Genomic DNA, 23025 nt, shown 5'->3' on the forward strand with positions numbered 1-23025 from the left:
TAGCAATAAGAATCACAAATGAGATTATAGGAAGATACAAAATTCTGAACACACACTATCATTAATTTTCATACTTGTTATAACCAAAAAAGAAAGATAAAAAAGAACATTAACATCAAATTGTTCCAGAAAATAACTAATTGAAGATTTAACTTGACAACTCACAGTGTATCGATCACCTAGACAGAAGTATGAATGACAAAACAAGATTCAGATCATTGACATGGAATATCAAAGATCAAAGCTCAAACTCCTCATCTCGCAGAGCCATCTCAGCTGCTTCTTCATCCTCATCATCAAGAACAAAGTACTCGTTTTTCTCAACTGGCCTGAACATGTAAAACATCACCATATAGAACACAAGACTGGCGATTTCCTCAGCTGCATTTGATACCCATTGGTACTTATAAGCTGCAATGGTCTTCAGTGCAAAAACAACAATCCTTGTGAAGTACAAGTACCCGATAACCACTATGTAGAATTGTCTAAATAAAGTCAACTTTGCCAAATTCCTAGCAGCTTTTCCATCGGTTTTAGATGTTTCCCTCAAAGATCTAATCGACCAAACAATGGGGAAGATGATAGCACAGCAACATATGATGTCTACTAGTAAGAACACTTGGTTCCAAGTAACCCAATCTTTAATGAAAGGTCCGGTTTCTCCTATCACTATAGAAGCTACATTAGCCAAAACCTGAAGTGGGATCACAATCATCAGAACCTTTTTTTCCTTTTCTTGCAAGAATGGTTTCAAGAAAGACCATCCGGTTCCAATCAACACGATCACAGTGAACAAAAGCACAACCCTGATGAACTGGAATATATAGAACAATACATCCCATCCGTGAGGAGTACCTGTGACCTTGACATAATGTTTATCTTCTGCAGCACAGATCAAGTTAAGTGCTTTCATAACAAGCAACCCACCCATCAGCAAATGAATCCTGTGAAACGATCGCTGGTTCTTGAAGCATATGGAGATCCAAAACCCTAGAAAACATAGATAAATCAAGGAGAAAATGAAGTAAAGAGACGGGAGCTGCGTTAGACCGGCTGATAAATAGTCTTTGGTGGTGCCATCATCGGTGTTGTAGAGCTCAGTGCGGACGTCCATAGTCACGATGGATTGGGGGTTGCAATTGGCGAAGAACAGTGAGTACTCATTGGGATATGTAACAGGGTAGGATTTGTTGAATGAAGACTGAGGAGGAGGTGAGAGATCTCGGAAAGTAAAGAGGAGTGAAATGAATTTGGAATCCACAACACAGAAATTAGGGTTCTGTTGAAGTTCGAGGAGGACTTGGATTAGCGATTCTTCCGATAGAAGGAAGAAACCGAGACGTGAGGGATCAGGTTGTGCCAAGGAGGAGGTGACCGAAACGGAGGAGATCGCGACAGAGACGTAACCTGTGTGTGTGAATCCGAACTTCTCAAAGAGGATCATAGGTCGGTTGTCGGATCGGATCTTCAGAGATTTGATCTCCGCCGTAGTTGGTGCAGTGGATATGAAGACGAGGAGTAAGACAGCTATGAGAATTTTTCCTAAAATCCTCATTTTGGATTCACCGGTGGTGGGTAACGGCGGAGGAAGGCGGTGGTCCAAAAAAAGGAGAGTAACAAGAAATGATGTGGGGCGACTGCTTAGGCTGAAATACAGAGAGTAATGAGATGGTAGGCCGAATATGTGAGCCGTTCATTACAATGTACTCAAAGCTGATCCCAAATGCCAACCGTTGGATTAAAAGGTTTCCAGCATGGACGATGATCTGGTCATCGATGTATTTGGATCGGATCTATACCGGTTGGTAGTTAGTTGCGGTTTTCATATCACATTCTTTTCACTTATTATATCAATAATTTAAATATTTTGTATAGAAAAAAAATGGGGAAATCTTCTATAAAGTTTTAATATTAAGGTTATTTGGCGGTTTAATTATAATATTTGTTTTTTAAATAAAAAAAAGTCATAATTTATCTAATTAGTTATAATAATCTTTCATTTTTCGTTGAAAAAAAAATTATTATTTTTTTAATTTAGGCAAAATATAAAATAATCGGGACTTTTTTATTAAAAAAATAAAAGTTGAGATTAAACCGAAAACTGACCCAAAATATTAAGACTTTATTAGAGATTTCCGAAAAAATATATATATAAAAATCACTAAAGTTTTGTGAAAACTCAGATTAGCCAATGTATTTATTTCGATCTATAAAAATCATTATATTGGAGAAAAAGTTCGACACCACTACTTTGACCTATTGGTGCCAGTTTTACAAATTTGTGGGTTTTTTTATTTGGGAAAACTGCAAAAAAAAATCCTTATATAATGGTTTCATAATCGGTTTAATCTTTATGTTTTTTTCTATTCAATTAAGTCTCAAAAACTGGTAATCGTATTCAATTTGACCCTTTTACCCGGTTAACAGGTCATCCGACTTTTCAAAAGTACACTTTTATGCCATATTTCAATTTTTTTTATAAATTTGGTCAAAATTTTACACTTTTGGCCTAGATTTTAAACTTTATTACAAATTTAGTCAAAATTTTAACATTTTTGCCTAAATTTCAGAATTTTGTTATGAATTCATATTAATTTTGGTTTTTTTAAATCATTTTTTCTCAAAGAAGAACTTTGAATATATTTTTACTTTATAAAATCAATTTTATATAAAAAAACATATTTTCACATAAAAACTTTAATATTTTCTATATAAAAATGATTTTTTAAAAACTTTTTTGTATATGAAATACCAATTTATAAAAATATATATTTATTAAGTACATAAATATATACAAATCCATTTTTATAATATATATATATATATATATATATATATATATATATATATATATATATATATATATACAAACGTCTATTTTATTATAAATAGGTGTTTGTATATATGTTTTTATAAATATGTATACAAATATATTTATAATAAAATAGATGTTTGTATAGATTTTTTTTTTGTAAAATATGTGTTTGTACATGTTTTTTATAAAAATGAATTTGTTTATACTTATGTACTTAATAAATACCTATTTCTAAAAATAGGTATTTTGTGTACAAAAAAAAACCTTTTATATAGAAAATATAAGATTTTTTTTTGTGAAAATATGTTTTTTTTTTGTATCAATATGATTTTTTTTTAATGTAAAAACATATTTGAAATATTTTTTTTGAGAAAAAAAGTTATAAAAAAACTAAATTTATGATGAATTCATAACAAAATTCTGAAATTTAGGCCAAAAGGGTAAAATTTTGATCAAATTTATAATAAAATTTAAAATTTGAGCCAAAAGTATAAATTTTGGACCAAATTTATAATAAAATTTAAAATCTAGGCCAAAAGTGTAATTTTTGAAAGTTGGATTAATTGTTGACCGGATAAAATGGTTAAATTGAATACGATTATCGATTTTTAGGACTTAATTGAATTTTATATATATATATATATATATATATATATATATAATAACTAAATCGATTATGAGACCAATATATAAGGTTTTTTTTTTAGTTTTCTCTTTTTACTTCGAAAAAAAAGGATCATCACAACTACTAATACAAATGGTAACAAAAATACACATTCTTATACTCCAAATAACAAGTTATTGATATTGATGTAAACACTAAATTATTTGGTTTTTTTCAGCAAAAAATGAAAAATACAAATTACAAAATATGTACATTGTCCATTCAAACAAATTGTATAGTTTCAAACAACACTATTTTCTTTCGGCAGACGAAAAAAGGTTCAGATATAGGCACTTCAAAATGCAAAATATATTTCTTGGTTGTTTTTGTATTCTCCATAAAAGATACTCCCTCCGTCCCAAATTAATTGTCCTCATTTGACTTTTGAAGTCTTTTTTTCTTCAATTTTGACCTTGAATATTTTTATTTGTGTTATATACAACTTGATGAAACTTATAATTATGAAAAGATATTTAAAATACAACTCATTTATATATTTTTCAACAATTATTATCTATCAAAAATAAAAATATTTAAGGTCAAAGTTGAAGAATAAAGATTTCAAAAGTCCAATGTGGACAATTAATTTGGGACAGAGGTAGTAGTACATAAAATATCATCTTATTTACTTTTTGCTTATTTGTTGAAATTACATAATGGACAATTGTTTTCAGATATGTATTTTGAATTAATGGTTAATTGTTTTTATAGGTCTTTTCTTTTGGAACAATACAGTTAGTTTGAATGGCAAAAAAACACATTTTGTAACTTGTTTTTTGCATTATATGATGAAAAGAAATAAATAACAAAATGTTTACATTAATATCTTATTATTTGATGCATTTGTATTACTATTTGTAATAGTGTCACAACAATGTTCTTATAAGTTAACTTCTAACTTGATTTACTTCCATTATTTTTATAAATTACATTTTTATCTCCTCTTACATTATTTTCATTTTCAACTACAATATATATAGTTTACTAGGTGTTCGGCAAAAAGATGTGATATAAGAGAAAAATAATAGTGAATTTCGAAAATCTTGAAAGTAAATCAAGTTAGGGTTGAAGTTTAAGAACATTATAATGAATATATGAAACTAAACGACGTATTATGGTGTGTTTGGGTACCTATGCTTATATATCCTTAAGGGTATATTCAATTTTACCTATATATATATATATATATATATATATATATATATATATATATATATATATATATATATATATATAACGTAAATCAAGTTAGGGGTTGATGTTTAAGAACATTATAATGAATATATCAAACAAAACGTCGTATTTTGGTGGGTTGGGTACCTTAGCTTATATACCCTCAAGGGTATATTCACTTTTCCCTATATATATATATATATATATATATATATATATATATATATATATATATATATATATATATATATATATATATATATATTTGTGTTTGTCGAGGCCAACAAAATATCCTAAATGTTACACGCTAAAATAGTGTATAGTGGTAAAATGATCGTATCCACGGAGATTGGTTCAATTTTATAACTCTATGAAAAATCTCTTTGTAAAAATATTTGTAAAATGACAATAAATTAAAATTTGGGGGTTAATCTTTCGAAATACTTGAAATAAACTGGAATTAAACTAAGATTTAAATGGACAATTTCAACAAAAACAAGGGTTTGATGTAAAATCAGTAAGGGAAAGATGGTTGACTAAAGGTTTCCTCACTTTGATTTTTTGATGAACATATCATTAGAATCCAATAATACAATACTTGTTTTAAATCCTTAATTTGGCTATAATAATCCAAGAAACTTGAGATTACCTAGACTTTTTTTAGTTATTAAAATGGTTAGAGAATTTCATAACAATTTTGTTAATCAAAGTCACAATTTCCATTAAGCATGTAATTAATGAAAATATTCTTCATCGATCCATCAAGCCCATCTTGATTAAATCATATATTGTTCATTCCTAAAGTCCAAGTGAAAATCGATTTCGTCACATATCGTGTGACAACCCTATATTTTTCCAAAGCAGTGTAATGCTCAAATGTCAAATATAACAAAAACTATTTGGAACCAACTAAATTAACATCGAAAATAAAGTGTTCAAATATCTAAGTTGGGATGCATCAAATTTTAGATAACGTGCCAAGGTTTCCAAAAACATGAAGAACGTTCAAAACCGGGTTATATTGAAGAAATTATAACAACTCGTATATTTACGACACGCCGTTAAAACGCTATTTAACGTAAAAAGTGAAATTTCGATAAAATGCATTTTTGCCTTAAAGTATCTAAACAAAAGATGTAGAGTCCGCTAAACTGTAAACATACATAAAAAGATCGCCCAATTTGGACCTCGTATGAAGAAGTTACGAATTTTCAAAGTTTCGTAACAGTAGTAGAGGGCTAAAAACTCGAATTGAAGATCGAGTGTTAATTAGCTAACGCAACCTAAATGAGAATTGAAGATCTCCACAATAGGAGCAAATTGATAAAAAGACAAACGAAAACCGACGTCGAATAAAGAAACTATGAATTTTTAACGGACTTTAGGAGTCCCGGTCTATTAAAAATATATCATTAAAAATAAAGTCAAAACTAGCCGACAGAGTCTAAATGAAAGTTGTAGAGCATAATCTCACCTACGCGTGGATATAAAGACCGCAAAAAACGAAGCCCGTACGCGAAAGTTACGGAATTTAGAAGACGGGAGTCGGGATTACGCCCCGCGTAATATGGGAGTACGCCCCGCGTACTAGACCCAGAGTCGAGTCCCATCGGCTGCACCTCTACGCTTAGCTAGACCGGAGTCGTAAGCCATGACGCATTGTTACCCCCCGCGTAACCGAAGTACGCCCCGCATACCGAGTACGCCCAGCGTACTCCGGTAGTACGCCCCGCGTACGAGGAGTTTCCAGCCTATAAATAGAGAGGTTAAGCTTCGAGTTTTTGCACACATTCTCAAATCCTCAGTCACTCTCCCATACTTCTAAGCCCCAGAGATCATCCCGACGCCCTCGGTTTCCGCACTCGAGCCCCTGACGAAAGATCTACGCTGCAGAGATCCCCGAAGAGCCCGAAGATACAACTTTCCGCAGTCGAAGTTCTGCTCAACTCTAGCCTCTCTCTTTCTTCAAACCAAACGAGTGAGTTCATACCCCTACCTTTCAATTCTTTTCATGTTTTAGGGGGGAAATAAAAGTACATTACAAGTCAAAGTATCATTTTATAAACACAATTATAATATCTATCTTATAGAGTATGGATACAAACATCTTTATGTTTAAAGGGCTATTATATCACTAAGTTATTCTTACTAAATGGAAACATACTTTTTGAGAAACTATAATGAGTATAGTTAACAAGTTATTCATACATTTTACATATACATCTTGACAAATGAAATACTTTCAAATGAAGTAAAGTCTTTATTATCGTAAATCTGTTTATACCAAGCAATGTGAGATATTCAAACTTCAACGTACTCGTATGTATGCATTCCAAGTCCTGTATTATATATCATAATCTCTTGGAGAGAGAGCGTGATACTTGTGTATAGATCTATACGGGATTGACAACCCTGCACCTAAACTATTAGCTATAGTTAGACCGGCAGGTCTGGGGTGACAAATGTCATAACACTACAACACCTAAAGAATGTTGTTACAGGTCGTCAGTGTCAATAGTATGGTTATAAAATTCACATAAAAGTATAAAAACAAGTTTGATTTACGAGATTCATATATGCATTCAGTTTTCCACATTATTTTTAGCTCAAAGTTTATCATTATTATTCAAGTATGGAACATACTAATGCACTCCAACTCTGGAAACTTTTCAAACCATTTATGGAAAATATTAGATTTTCTGAAAACCTCGTTCATCAATTTACTACCAAAAGGACATACTTTTCAATGCAAAACACTTATGAACTCACCAACTTAATTGTTGACACTTTTTCGAAACCACTTGTATTTCTCAGGGAATCAGTAATACAGGTAACCACCAACTTTTGAAGAAGGAACGCTAAGGACGATTTATCATTAAACATTTATATCATCATATTGTAATATTCTTTTGCAAATATGTACAACGCAACAAGATACGTTTTTATTATATATATATATGATTTTTATGTTACTTTCTTTACAATATTCAATTGTTGTGATACTACGTGAAGTCATCCACACCCGAATGTTTCCGCCATTCTGGTTTGGGGGTGTGACAGATTGGTATCAGAGCATTGTTTATAGTGAACTAAGTATATCGAACCACATAAGATATACAAACTATAAATGCAAAGGGGACCAAAAACCCTCTGACAAAACGTTTTCATGAACAATATACTTCCTTTTAAAAATATACATTTTTACTAGCATGCATTAATCTCGTATCATGACAAGTTTTCTAAAAGTATTAAGGCAAGTTACGACACTACGATTGAGCCTCGGGGTATGTAATCAGGTCGAGAATAAATATAGCCTGATCAACTATATTTATCCTAGATTTGACCAACGTACGTCGAGGAATGGTCATAGTGGACAATAAGCCAAAAACTTACCAAATACAAATTATCTTAGATTCGCCAATTTGAAATACTATAGGAGTATTGTTAAAAATAGTTGTACCATAAAATATTTGTGCTCCGTAAAAATATAGTTAAAAATAGTAAGTCGTTAAATAGAAATTTCTTATAAAATTCTCATACCTCTATCCTAGTACATACAAATGGCCGGATTCCATTTACCAGGAGATCCCTACTACCCAAACCAAGGCAACGACGGTTGGATAGAAGAAGACCCAGAGGAAATCGAAGAAGAGGCCGAGGAAGAACCCGAAGGGGTTATCGAAGAAGAATTCGAAGTCGAAGTCGGAGAGGAATTCGAAGTCGACGAAGAGGTCGAGGAAATTTCTAGTGGAACAGACTCCGAGCCGGAAGTAATCGACCCTCCCATCCCTCATCCTCCCGAAATCAGACCATATCAACCGGGACCCATTCCCATGTGGGGAAGTCACCTCTACTACTGGAGCCGCCAGCAAGGTGTACGCCCTCCCTTCGGCATGTGCCGAGATTTTTACAATGTCAATGGGGGAGGCTCAGTTGATCGAGCACTTCTTGTTATTGTGAACGCTATAGCTACCCAGAACTACGAGACGGACAGGCAAGCAGCCAGAGTTCGCGAGGTCAATGCTGCTACTCAAGGTAACGCCGCAGACATCCGTCGTTTGGAAGGACTACATGAGAATACCCAAATCTACACAGGAACGCTTCAGAATCAAATGATAACGGCACTAGCAGAAATAAGAGAGATGAAGGAACAACAAGCATATCTCGAGAGGCGCCTGATGGGAGTCAAACAGTCGGATGTCGAATCTAGCTCCAAACGTGCAACACGCCGCAAGTAGAGATTGTTCAAACCCAAACAATTTTGTTATAAAATAGGATTTCAGATAAAAGTTTCTTCCCTTATTTCCTTTTGTATCTGTAATAGAAGACCTCTAGGTAGGTCAAATTTTCAAAACAAGAAGCGTAATGTAACACACCTCAAGTGTGACCTATATATATGAATATGAAAGTACTTCTTTGTATACCTCTCGGAACTTATGAGTGTTAACAAAAATTACTATGCCTACCTTGAAACCATAAACTAAAGTCAAAACAACTTACAAGATACAACTAACACACGATTTTCAAAACATTAGAAACTTATAGTATTCATTCTTATTTTTCTCTACCAAAACATGCCTCCTCGTAGATCAACACGCAGAAACTCAACTTCAACACCACCTCCACCACCTCCTCAAACTATGGATGTCGTTATGTTCCAGACTGCTGTAACCGCAGCGATGGCTCAAATGAGCAACAACGGATCGGGGGGAGGAACAAACAGCTTTACAAATTGCCAAGGTCAAGGCCGTTCAGGGGTATGCACTTACAAAGACTTCACCAACGGAAAACCTATTCCCTTTTATGGGACTGGGGGAGTATTGGCTCTATCACAATGGATAGAGAAAATGTAAGCTGTATTCGAAATCTACGCATGCCCTGAAGAAAGCAAAGTAAAGTTTGCCGCTTTACTTTCTCTGAACGTGCCCTGACATGGTGGAACGGCCACGTCCAGACACTAACCCTAGTGGTGGCGAACTCCATGGGTTGGGAAAACTTGAAACGAATGCTCCTTCGAGAATACTGCCCAAGAGGCGAGATTCAGAAGCTTGAACAGGAACTGTGGAGCCTTTCAATGGTAGGCTCGGACATAGCAGGTTACACCAACAGGTTCAGTGACTTAATAACACTTTGCCCAGGGATGTTAATCCTGGAAAGCCAAAAGGTCGAGAGATACATCTGGGGACTATCACCCCAACTTCGAGGAAGTGTGTTAGCTTCCAAACCCATGACCTTCGCCAGCGCCAAGGAACTAGCGCAATCTCTCATTGATCATGGTGTCTGTCAAGGAGTCACGGCTATCATGGCTGAACCAACCAAAGGGAACAACAACAACGAGATCAATTCCAACAACAACAACAAGAAGAAATTCTGGAACAAGAGAAAGGGGCAAACTTCGCAAGAACCTTCAAAGAAACAAATGGTTGCGGTTCATGCTGCTACTACCCCCACCACAACTCCTGCTACCCCTACGCCAACAAAACCATATGCGGGGAATCTGCCCAAGTGCAGCAAGTGCAACTACCATCACCACGGTAATTGCCGCGAGATGCATTGTAAGAACTGCGACAAGAAAGGGCACACAGCCCGTTTTTGTAAGGCGCCAGCACGACCAGTCACTCAAGTTCCTGGTACTGGGATAAGCCAGGCATGTTATGGGTGTGGAGAAACTGGGCACTTCAAAAGGGACTGCCCCAGGACAAGGAACGTTGGCGGCGTGGGGAGAGTGCTGGCAATAGGGCAAAATGAAGCGATAGCAGACCCCACGGTGGTTACGGGTACGTTTCTACTCAACAACATTTATGCATGCATACTCTTTGACTGCGGTGCGGAGAGAAGTTTTGTGAGTCATAAATTCAAACACCTACTTAGTCAAAAACCCCAACCACTCAATAAAATATTCACTGTAGAAATGGCAAACGGTAAAACAGAAAACGCGAGCGATTTGTACGTAGGATGCACACCAAATTTAAACGAATACTTATTTCGAGTCGATCTTATGCCCATCTCCATAAGAAGTTTCGATGTCATCATCGGTATGGACTGGTTGAGCCTTCACCATGCTGATATCCTTTGTCACGAAAGGGTCATTCGCCTAAATCTGCCAAACGGCGAAACCCTTGTCATTTATGGTGACAAACCTAGTTCAAGTTTACAAATCATCTCCTGTGTTAAGGCATAAAAATATCTTCGTAAGGAATACCATGCCTTTCTAGCCCACGTAGTAGACCAGAAACAAGAACCAAAAAACATTAAAGACATTCCGGAAGTCTGCGACTTCCCAGATATTTTCCCAGAAGATCTTCCAGGAATTCCACCAGAACGCCAAGTTGAGTTCAGAATCGACTTAATCCCCGGAGCTACCCCAGTAGCAAAGTCGCCTTACCGTTTAGCCCCAGCCGAGATGCAGGAACTGTCCAGTCAATTAAACGAGCTGCTAAGCAAGGGATTCATCAGATCGAGCTTCTCACCATGGGGAGCACCAGTCCTATTCGTGAAAAAGAAGGACGGATCCTTTAGCATGTGCATCGATTATCGGGAGCTGAACAAACTGACGATCAAGAACCGATATCCCCTACCGCGCATAGACGATCTGTTCGACCAACTGCAGGTAGCAAGCTACTTCTCAAAGGTCGATCTAAGATCTGGTTATCACCAGCTGCGAGTGCTGGAAGGAGACATCCCTAAAACGGCTTTCCGAACACGTTATGGTCACTACGAGTTCGTAGTAATGCCCTTCGGGTTGACAAATGCTCCAGCGGTGTTCATGGACTTGATGAACCGAGTATGTCGTCCCTTCCTGGATAAATTCGTGATCGTGTTCATAGATGATATACTCATCTATTCTAGAAGCCAGGAAGAACACAGCCAACACCTCCGCCAAGTTTTGGAAACGTTGAGGGCAGAGAAGCTTTACGCAAAATTTTCCAAGTGCGAATTTTGGATTCGGAAAGTGGATTTCCTAGGACATGTAGTAAGCAAGGAGGGGATACACGTGGATCCTTCTAAGATAAAGGCAATAGAAAGTTGGACGACACCAAGGACCCCTACAGAAATCCGACAATTTTTGGGACTTGCCGGGTATTACCGAAGGTTCATACAGAATTTTTCGAAGATTGCCAAACCACTTACCACCCTAACGCAGAAGAGTGTGACCTTCGAATGGGGAGAAAAACAAGACGCCTCGTTTCAAACGCTAAAGCGAACCTTATGTAGTGCGCCCATCCTAACCCTGCCCGAAGGAACGGAGGACTTCGTGGTCTATTGCGATGCATCAAACCAAGGACTTGGGTGTGTCCTGATGCAACGAGGGAAGGTCATCGCCTACGCCTCGAGGCAACTAAAGACGCATGAAGTGAACTACACAACGCACGATCTTGAGCTAGGAGCAGTCATCTTCGCTCTGAAGATATGGAGACACTATCTCTACGGCACGAAATGTACGATATTCACCGACCATAAAAGCCTCCAACATATCCTCAACCAGAAAGAACTCAACATGAGACAAAGAAGGTGGGTAGAACTACTAAATGATTATGAATGCGAGATTCGATATCATCCCGGAAAGGCTAACGTGGTGGCCGATGCACTCAGCCGGAAGGAATACTCGGGCCGCAGAGTGAAGTCTTTAACCATGACAATCCATTCACACCTGTCCACACAGATCAAGGAAGCCCAGATAGAAGCCTTAACATCGGTAAATGTGGCAGGGGAAGCCTTAAGGGGAATGGATAAGAAGTTTGAGGTCAAGAATGATGGAGTTCATTACTTCATGGATCGGATCTGGACGCCGAAGTTTGGCGGATTCAGAGAAGTCGTTATGAATGAAGCCCATAAAACACGATACTCCATACACCCCGGCTCCGATAAGATGTATCTCGACCTCAAGACGTTGTACTGGTGGCCGAACATGAAGGCCGAAATTGCTACCTACGTGAGTAAATGTCCGACGTGCGCCAAGGTCAAGGTAGAATACCAAAAGCCCTCAGGATTGTTGCAACCACCAGAAATACCAGAATGGAAGTGGGAATGTATAACCATGGATTTCATAACCAAACTACCCAGAACGGCAAACAGACTTGACACTATCTGGGTGATTGTCGACAAGTTAACTAAATCAGCGCACTTCCTACCGATCAAAGAGACGGATAAATTAGAGAAGCTAACTAGGACATACCTCAGAGAAATTGTACGACTACATGGTGTGCCCATATCCATTATCTCGGACCGAGATAGTAGGTTCACCTCAAGGTTCTGGCAGTCACTACAAAAAGCTTTGGGGACAAGGCTAGACATGAGAACTGCTTATCACCTACAAACCGACGGCCAGAGCGAGAGAACCATACAAAATCTAGAAGATATGTTGAGGTCCTGCGTAATCGATTTTGGTTAGGCATGGGACACACATCTTCCCCTTGGTCGAATTCTCGTACAATAACAACTACCACACTAGTATCAGGGCTGCCCCGTTCGAAGCCCTCTATGGCCGCAAATGCAGGTCACCTTTGTGCTGGGCCGAAGTGGGGGACACACAGCTAGCAAAAGGACAAGCAACAAACAACACGCTCACTGGACCCGAAATCATAAGGGAAACTACGGAGAAGATTGTTCAGATTCAGGAACGTTTAAAAGCATCAAGGGACAGACAAAAGAGTTACGCAGATAAAAGACGGAAACCCTTGGAATTCCAGGTCGGAGATCGAGTCCTACTAAAGGTCTCGCCCTGGAAGGGGTTAATACGCTTCGGGAAGCGCGGAAAGCTAAACCCAAGATACATCGGACCATTCGAGATCCTTGCCAGGATCGGTCCAGTGGCTTACAAACTTAGATTACCTCAGGAGCTCCACAACGTACACCCTACCTTTCACGTATCAAACCTAAAGAAGTGCTTGTCCGATGAGACCCTTGTCATCCCTCTAGACGAAATTGCAATAAATGAGAATCTCCAATTTGTAGAGGAACCAGTAGAGATCATGGATCGCGAAATAAAAAGGACTAAACAAAGCTGCATACCTATTGTAAAGGTCCGCTGGAACGCCAAGCGAGGACCTGAATACACCTGGGAACGCGAGGACCAGATGAAACAGAAATACCCACATCTTTTTCCTAACCTGTAAACTCTATATTAGATTAAATTTCGGGGACGAAATTCCCTTAACGGGGGGATGATGTGACAACCCTATATTTTTCCAAAGCAGTGTAACGCTCAAATGTCAAATATAACAAAAACTATTTGGAACCAACTAAATTAACCTCGAAAATAAAGTGTTCAACTATCTAAGTTGGGATGCATCAAATTTTAGATAACGTGCCAAGGTTTCCAAAAACATGAAGAACGTTCAAAACCGGGTTATATTGAAGAAATTATAACCACTCGTATATTTACGACACGCCGGTAAAACGTTATTTAACGTAAAAAGTGAAATTTTGATAAAATGCATTTTTGCCTTAAAGTATCTAAACAAAAGATGTAGAGTCCGCTAAACTGTAAACATACATAAAAAGATCGCCCAATTTGGACCTCGTATGAAGAAGTTACGAATTTTCAAAGTTTCGTAACAGTAGTAGAGGGCTAAAAACTCGAATTGAAGATCGAGTGTTAATTAGCTAACACAACCTAAATGAGAGTTGAAGATCTCCACAATAGGAGCAAATTGATAAAAAGACAAACGAAAACCGACGTCGAATAAAGAAACTATGAATTTTTAACAGACTTTAGGAGTCCCGGTCTATTAAAAATATATCATTAAAAATAAAGTCAAAACTAGCCGACGGAGTCTAAATGAAAGCTGTAGAGCATAATCTCACCTACGCGTGGATATAAAGAACGCAAAAAACGGAGCCCGTACGCGAAAGTTACGGAATTTAGAAGACGGGAGCCAGGATTACACCCCGCGTAATATGGGAGTACGCCCCGCGTACTAGACCCAGAGTCGAGTCCCATCGGCTGCACCTCTACGCTTAGCTAGACCGGAGTCGTAAGCCATGACGCATTGTTACGCTCCGCGTAACCGAAGTACGCCCCGCGTACCGAGTACGCCCAGCGTACTCCGGTAGTACGCCCCGCGTACGAGGAGTTTCCAGCCTATAAATAGAGAGGTTAAGCTTCAAGTTTTTGCACACATTCTCAAATCCTCAGTCACTCTCCCATACTTCTAAGCCCCAGAGATCATCCCGACGCCCTCGGTTTCCGCACTTGAGCCCCCGACGAAAGATCTACGCTGCAGAGATCCCCGAAGAGCCCGAAGACGCAACTTTCCGCGGTCGAAGTTCTGCTCAACTCTAGCCTCTCTCTCGTCAAACCAAACGAGTGAGTTCATACCCCTACCTTTCAATTCTTTTCATGTTTTAGGGGGGAAATACAAGTACATTACAAGTCAAAGTATCATTTTATAAACACAATTATAATATCTATCTTATAGAGTATGGATACAAACATCTTTATGTTTAAAGGGCTATTATATCACTAAGTTATTCTTACTAAATGGAAACATACTTTTTGAGAAACTATAATGAGTATAGTTAACAAGTTCTTCATACATTTTACATATACATCTTGACAAATGAAATACTTTCAAATGAAGTAAAGTCTTTATTATCGTAAATCTGTTTATACCAAGCAATGTGAGATATTCAAACTTCAACGTACTCGTATGTATGCATTCCAAGTCCTGTATTATATACCATAATCTCTTGGAGAGAGAGCGTGATACTTGTGTATAGATCTATACGGGATTGACAACCCCGCACCTAAACTATTAGCTATAGTTAGACCGGCAGGTCTGGGGTGACAAATGTCATAACACTACAACACCTAAAGAATGTTGTTACAGGTCGTCAGTGTCAATAGTATGGTTATAAAACTCACATAAAAGTATAAAAACAAGTTTGATTTACGAGATTCATATATGCATTCAGTTTTCCACATTATTTTTAGCTCAAAGTTTATCATTATTATTCAAGTATGGAACATACTAATGCACTCCAACTCTGGAAACTTTTCAAACCATTTATGGAAAATATTAGATTTTCTGAAAACCTCGTTCATCAATTTACTACCAAAAGGACATACTTTTCAATGCAAAACACTTATGAACTCACCAACTTAATTGTTGACACTTTTTCGAAACCACTTGTATTTCTCAGGGAATCAGTAATACAGGTAACCACCAACTTTTGAAGAAGGAACGCTAAGGACGATTTATCATTAAACATTTATATCATCATATTGTAATATTCTTTTGCAAATATGTATAACGCAACAAGATACGTTTTTATTATATATATGATGGTTGTGTTACTTTCTTTACAATATTCAATTGTTGTGATACTACGTGAAGTCATCCACCCCCGAATGTTTCCGCCATTCTGGTTTGGGGGTGTGGCATATCGTCATTTTTGCATATGCTCTTTGTTCGAAATGTGAATCTAGTATCAATTTGTGTAAAGCAGAGTCAAAAATGAGTTATAAACTGATTAATTCTAGTAATCTAGCCAATCTAGCAATTTCACCATTAAAGATCAACGCTTCATTAAAAGGAAAAATCATTACCTTAAGGAGAAGAGGATGTTAATTGTTGCAATCCTCCATCTCTAGCTTATCTTGGCACCTTCTTGGGTTCAAAATCGCCATCCATATGCTCTCCATCAAATTGGGGAGGAAAATAATAGAGAATGAACCCTTAACAGGTTTAAACTTGTTTCCTGATTTGCGAAACTGTGTCGTGGTAGCATGCCTACCGCGTCGTGGTGCGCCCTATTAGGGTGCGGTCTCTTGGGGACCGAGTCGTGGTTCCTTTCTCTTATAGCAATTACTTTCGCCACTGCACCGCATGTACCCATATATTACATCACGGTGCAAAGTACATCGCCCTCGCATTACGAAAAAACTTTAGTCCATTTTACCGTTCTAGAAACCACACTGTGGCAAGACCCTTATCGCGTCGGTGCAATTGCACATCAACAGCTCCTTAGCTGATTCCATTCCAGGTTTGGTACAGTTTTCTTCCAATCTTCCAACACTCGTAACTTCTTTGTTTTAAACCCATTTTCTATGATGTTTATATCTAGACGAAGGTCGGAGATGAGTTCTACAACTCCATTAAGTCACTTCAGACTGACTACTTACATGTCTTAATGTATTAAGTTACAAAATGGGCCCAAAAAGAAAAATTCCCATTTTACCCTTTATGGCATAAATGCACCATCTCTTGCATCTCTTCTTTTGAACTCATCCATATCATCTTATAAAAGTGACTTAGACTTATCTTGAGTCATTTAATGAAGTTATATCTTCTCGATTAATGAAATTCCTCTAAATGACCAAATTGCCATTTTTGGTCAAACTTTCGCCCAAAGTCAAATCTCTCTAAATTTTCGGTTCATACAATAAGTGTATTGTTTGACATAATACGGTAAGATATATACGCGTTTCTTTTCTACTTAAAACATAAAGACCATAAAACAAGGGTTTCCATTAAGTCCTTACATATTTATTCAGATTTACTTTTAAGTTTTCCATGATTTTCTCCCATTACTCTTCATGGATAAATGATGTTTAAAAAATATATGAAAAATTGATGATGCTTTTGAAATGGAAGGAAAAAACATAAATGAGGTCAAATTCACTAAATTTCAGGAAATAACAGCTTACTTTACTCATGTTACCAATATAGACGACATACTTATTTTTTGACCAGTAGTATCATCATAGTTATTTTGTTTAACCAATAATAACAACATATGTATCTTTTTAACCAGTAATAGCAACATATTTATTTGTTTAACCATTAATAGCAATGTACCTATCTATTTAACCAATAATAACAATGTACTTATTTTTTTAACCAAACAACATACTTATTTTGAATCATTAATATCAACACGTTTATATTTTTAACCAATAATTGCAACATGCTTATTTTTAACCATTAATAGTAACACACTTATCTTTTTAACAAATAATATCAATGTACATTTTTAACCATTAATAGCAACAGACTTATTTCCTTGATCAATAATAGCAACACACTTATTTTTCAACGATTAGTAGTAATGTATTTATCTTTTTAACGAATAGCAACATACTTCTTTTAAACCAATAATAGCAACATACATTTTATTTTGACCAACAATATAATTATCTATGTTTGATACTATAAAGGAGTTAGAATAAAATCATCAATCCTTTTTTTAATCAGTTAACCCAACTAACATACATGTATATAACACTAGTTCCTTCTATTGATCCTTCTGGATCGTTTTACCCCTTATGATAGGAGGTCATATATATTAAAGTTTCTCATTTATTATTGCTTATTGAGTGTACTAAAGTGAAATTTCTATAGGTCTAGATAGTTGGGATACTCTCTACCCTTGTTAATGGACGTTTTACCCTTGTTGATGGTTTTGTCTATGCTCTAGTCTTTCACCCGATGTGGGCGATATTGCTATTCTCCTATGATTTTGCTCCCTAAATCATTGACTCTCTTCATGGTCTTTTTTTTCAAAGCTATCAAGGTTGCTTCATTGATTTTGCTTTCAGCTTGGTTTCTTTATATGTAAGGCTTCCTTCGGTCCTTGGCTTTCTCGATTGGCGGGGGGAGGAGGATTTGATCCATATCCCGCTTTTATTTCCCTTCGGGCTCCTTATGTAAGGCTTCCTTCGGTCCTTGGCTTTCTCGATTAGCGGCTTCAGTGGTGCTTCATTTGGTTCTACTTTTGAGCTTGGTGTTCCTTTCTACTAGTAAATTTATGTTTACAAGTGTGATATGTGATATATATATATATATATATATATATATATATATATATATATATATATATATATATATATATATATATATATATATACTACTTTGTATATTTCCAACTTCTAACTGAAGTTTTTTTTTCTTATAATAAATTGCTTGGCCATTCAAAAAATATAATGAAAGGAGATAGTGATGCTCCTAAATCACATCATCCTTATCAACATTATTACATTAAATAAGTCATTTTAATCGTCTATATAGTATACCTTAACAACCCTCAGATTTGACACTGAGTCCTTAACAAATACGTTAAATGCTATTACCCATCAATTCTATTAATATGTCATTAGCTAAGTGATTTGATAGACATGATTAACAATTGTGCTAATTTAATACCCATTGTGAGAACCCGCAATTTATTCCGTCGTTATAACCCATTTCCGTTAATAAAATATTCTATTTTATTAAGATTCCGTTAATATTTGGGTGGACAAATAAATAAGTGTTTTATTTTATTTTATTTTTTTATTATTATTTTCATAATGAAATAAATAAAAACATGTGAATTGCACTCCCGTTTGGTTGGAAAAAGTTTTTAATTACGACCATTTAATCGGGTAAAAATTTTAAACCCGATTTAGCGTCAGTATCAGGTAGATTCCCACCTAGCCCCAAACCCAGCCCCTATATAAAGGGTGAGTGGGCACTAGATGGAGCTTTTTACCACTCTAGTCACTTTCTCTCTACTTTCTCTCTCTACAAGTGGGTTTGTTCAAGAATCACCTCATTCAAGCTCCAAATCGTAGGTAATACTCCCTAACTTGTTGTCTAGCTTTTCATTCATACAAACTCGAGATTTAATCACTCAAAAACCTTAAAAACTCGAGTTTACGGTTTGGGAATACCTCCCAAAACCATAAACACCCTTAAGGGGGTTTTTGAAGCCCAAAATCCCTCCAAAATTCTTCTAATACTCGTCCTTGACTTAGAAACATACATGCATGAAGCTAGAAACTAAAAATCGGGCCTTTAAGAGAGTAAACATGATTTTACGGTCCATGAATATTCATGAACCGTAAACACAAAAACCGTAACACCAAAAATGGTGTTTTGGTGCCCCTAACTCCTTCCTTAACATGATTTTTGGGCTAGAGACTTGTATGTTTGAGCTTAGGACCATAAAACACGAAGTGAATGATGTGCTAAAGGGTTTACAGCCGTAAACCCTAGTGTTTATGACCGTAAACTCCCAAGGAGTGGTCCAAGGACCGCAAACTCCAAGGGAGTGCCCCATTTGAACCCTAAACACCCCTCACGCCTTGGATTTGACCCTAGAACCCTTCCTAGGGATACAAGAAACCTTAAGGCACACAAATATACTCCTCCCATGAGTTTACGGTCGTAAACTCATGGGGGAATTGGTCCCTCAACCGTAAACTCACCTAAGGTGAGCATTTGAGGAGTAAACTCCATAGTGAGGCCTTACACTAATTCCTTGCAACCCAATAGCCTTCTAGCACATAAAACAAAGTGTTTTCATGCATTAGGGTCTAATTACTTACTTATTTAGTGATTAGATAACTAATTAGACACCATTATGTGTCACTACGTGTTTCATAGGATCCGTGTGAGTGTTCATATTCTCGTTTGGCGTCTAGCACTCTACCAGACAACTTCACCCACTAAACTCGCTGCAGGTGAGTTCATACCCCTTAATGAATCTTTTCAAATGTTTTTACATGTTTTAGGGGGGGGGGGATACAAGTTAAATGCAACAAGTGTTAGTATCAAATCATATGTGATTTATAACCTGCAACTAAAAAGGATTTTCTATACTTTTAGCTACTTAACAATAAAATTGTTTTAAATAATTATCAAACGCATTTTCAATGATAGATTGTTGTTAAACTATTTTCAAACTGTGTTTAAACTACTTCTCTTTTAAACTATATCTACACTAATATATTTATATAAGTAAGACTTGAAGGACTTAGGACCGATAGCTCGCCTTATTTCCTGTTCTTGTTTGATTGTGGTCTTAGGGTATATTGTTATCCGTCCGACTGTCGTTGATTTCTTAGTTATATATCATATATTTTTGGGTTAGATATGAAAGTCTTCATCTTATTCAATACCTTTTTAAATCAAAGGCATGCAATCCCACACTTTATTTAACTATAATAGGTATAGTTAAGACTACTGCTCGTTACCTCTATTACTACAATACTCACTATAATTGCTACTATTACAAGTTAATGCACGTTAAAGAGAACACACTATGTACTATACTAAAAGTTTACTATACTATAACACAAGAGAATACACTAATCCAGAGTATAACACACTATCCCTCTATACGACACTCTACTGCTCAAATACCATGTAACCAGAGCTTCCCGGAAGGAAAGCAACACTACATGTATAGATCTATACAGGACGGACGCTATTACATCCCGACTGTTAGCTACAGTCCGAGCCGACTAGGCCCAGGGGTGGCACTACATCACTACACTACGTATGACCGGGAAGGTCATCGGACCCTCTATTATCATTCAGTTTGGTTACATGAGAGATCACATCCATATCTAAATTAACACACTAAGACTTAAAGTCTAAACTAACTTCCCGAAGTAAATAAATATATTATTAATTGAAGTTTGCAACACTACTACAGCCAACCGGCAATACTTTTCCTCATTTACGTTACTTGAAGGAAATTCATTACCTTATTTTTATAACTGAAAGTTTCAATGGAAATACTTTTACACACACGAAGGATTTAACTTACAAATGCTCAATTTTGGAAAATATGGGATTTTCTAGGGATTTCTTCTACTCTCAAACAGTAATAATAGCTTTTACATTACATGATTGTAAACACTTTTATATAAACAACGACACTAAATTCTTATGAACTCATCAGCTTTATGCTAATACTCGTTTTCAAAATGACTTGTATCCTCAGGTCAAAGATAGACAGGTACCAGTGCAGCTTTTGAGAAGATGGAGTATATACGAGATTCATCTTTTATTTTGTTTATACTTTTGTTGTCTATTAACTATGCAGAACACGTTTGTAATTATAATCACTATATTAATGAAATGGTTGTTGTCGCTTGTTTTTACTATTATGCAATTGTTATGATACTGTACATGAAGTCCTCCACCCTAGAATGTATTCCGCCGTTCTCAGGTTTTGGGGTGTGACACACATTTAGCACACAAATGTAATTTTACCAAAAATTCAAACTTGGCTTAACATTCTAAAAATGGATGATGATCTCTTTGAGGAAGGGATTTGTCTCAATAATTTGTTTAAGTTAAGGATGTTGTGAAAGGAGAATATTCATAGTTTTAAAAGGATAAATGGGTTGAAAATTTGTCTAGAAAAAATATATTTCCTATGTTTTATGTGATTATATCCAATTAAAACTATTTAATTGTTGCGTTGGATCTCAACCTTGACTGATTCAACACTGGTGTTGTTGTGGGGCTAGAAAATGAGAGTTCAAACTGAAATTGAAGAAAAAGATTTATCAGACATATTGCAATCATTAACCTTGATCAAAATCGTGAACTTCTGATACAACTGGTTTTGAGAAGGAGATGATGCAAGTAAAATGTTGTTCATTTGTTGAGATCACTTATAGAAAAGGTGAGATTTTTTCCCGATTCGAATGAAATGTGTTGGATGAGTTGGCTCCCAATAAAACAAAGGTGAATTGTTTTATTTGGAGATTGATGAAAAATAACAATTCGTTGTCTAATAATTTAGATCTAAGAGGAATCCATTTACAATCATCTATGTTCTTTTTAAGAAATCTAGAACTTGTCAGATTTTCAAGTGTGGTTTGGATTTCGATACTCTCATGTATTTTCAACAATTCTTCTAATTTTTGGGCTGCTTTAACTAAAAAAAATCAAATTGTTCCATGTTCTTGCTTATTTGGTGTTCTCTAGTTCGTTTCGAAGGAAAAAAAAAGGCTCTTGATTTTTGAATTTGAAGACTACCTCTATGAAGCTGGTAGATGAAATCCAACTCAATCTTGTTAAGATGAAACATACAGAACAAAGAAGTCTAGCTTAAATTGGCATGAGTGGTGTTGTTTCCCATTGTTTGCATTTTTTTCTAGGTGTGATTACTATTCTTACTTTTATGTTTGGTATAAGAAAATTTATGTTTAATCAACATACAAAAACTTAATCAAACCTAAAAATACAATTATTCAAAACTATTGTTTATTAAAAAACAGTTGACAAAAAACTGAACATTTGATATATTGTTTTCAATTCATCGTCTTTTATTCTTATAATCTATACCTAAGGTTTTGGTGGGATAGGGTTAGTGACATTGAGAGTAGTGGCATTGAAAGAGGGCATGTTATAATAACAGGAGGAAGGAAGGAACAGTGAGGCTACAAATGAAGCAAAATAAATGATCCTCAAAACCAATTGTTGTGATGCTTTACTTGTATGATTGATTACAATGTGATGCTTTACTTGTATGATTGATTACAAATGACCTGACATATTTATATGGAAATGAGTTCTAAATTGATCTAGAGATTTCAATACCCTATTTATGGTGCATAACATTCTAAAATCCCAACAACTCTACTTAA

At 36.0% G+C, this 23025-nt stretch overlaps 1 protein-coding gene across 1 annotated transcript; it reads right to left on the bottom strand.

Moving 5' to 3' along the window:
- Window positions 1–1674, bottom strand: LOC145058077 (protein CANDIDATE G-PROTEIN COUPLED RECEPTOR 7-like). Its single transcript, XM_079006000.1, has one exon. It carries the CDS (start codon window positions 1553–1555, stop codon window positions 239–241), a length of 1317 nt encoding a protein of 438 aa, XP_078862126.1. The 5' UTR covers window positions 1556–1674; the 3' UTR covers window positions 1–238.
- Window positions 1675–23025: the final 21351 nt, after the last annotated feature.

Source organism: Lactuca serriola, chromosome 6, assembly GCF_051521515.1.
Source record: "Lactuca serriola cultivar US96UC23 chromosome 6, Lser_US96UC23_V15, whole genome shotgun sequence".
Taxonomy (NCBI): domain Eukaryota; kingdom Viridiplantae; phylum Streptophyta; class Magnoliopsida; order Asterales; family Asteraceae; genus Lactuca; species Lactuca serriola.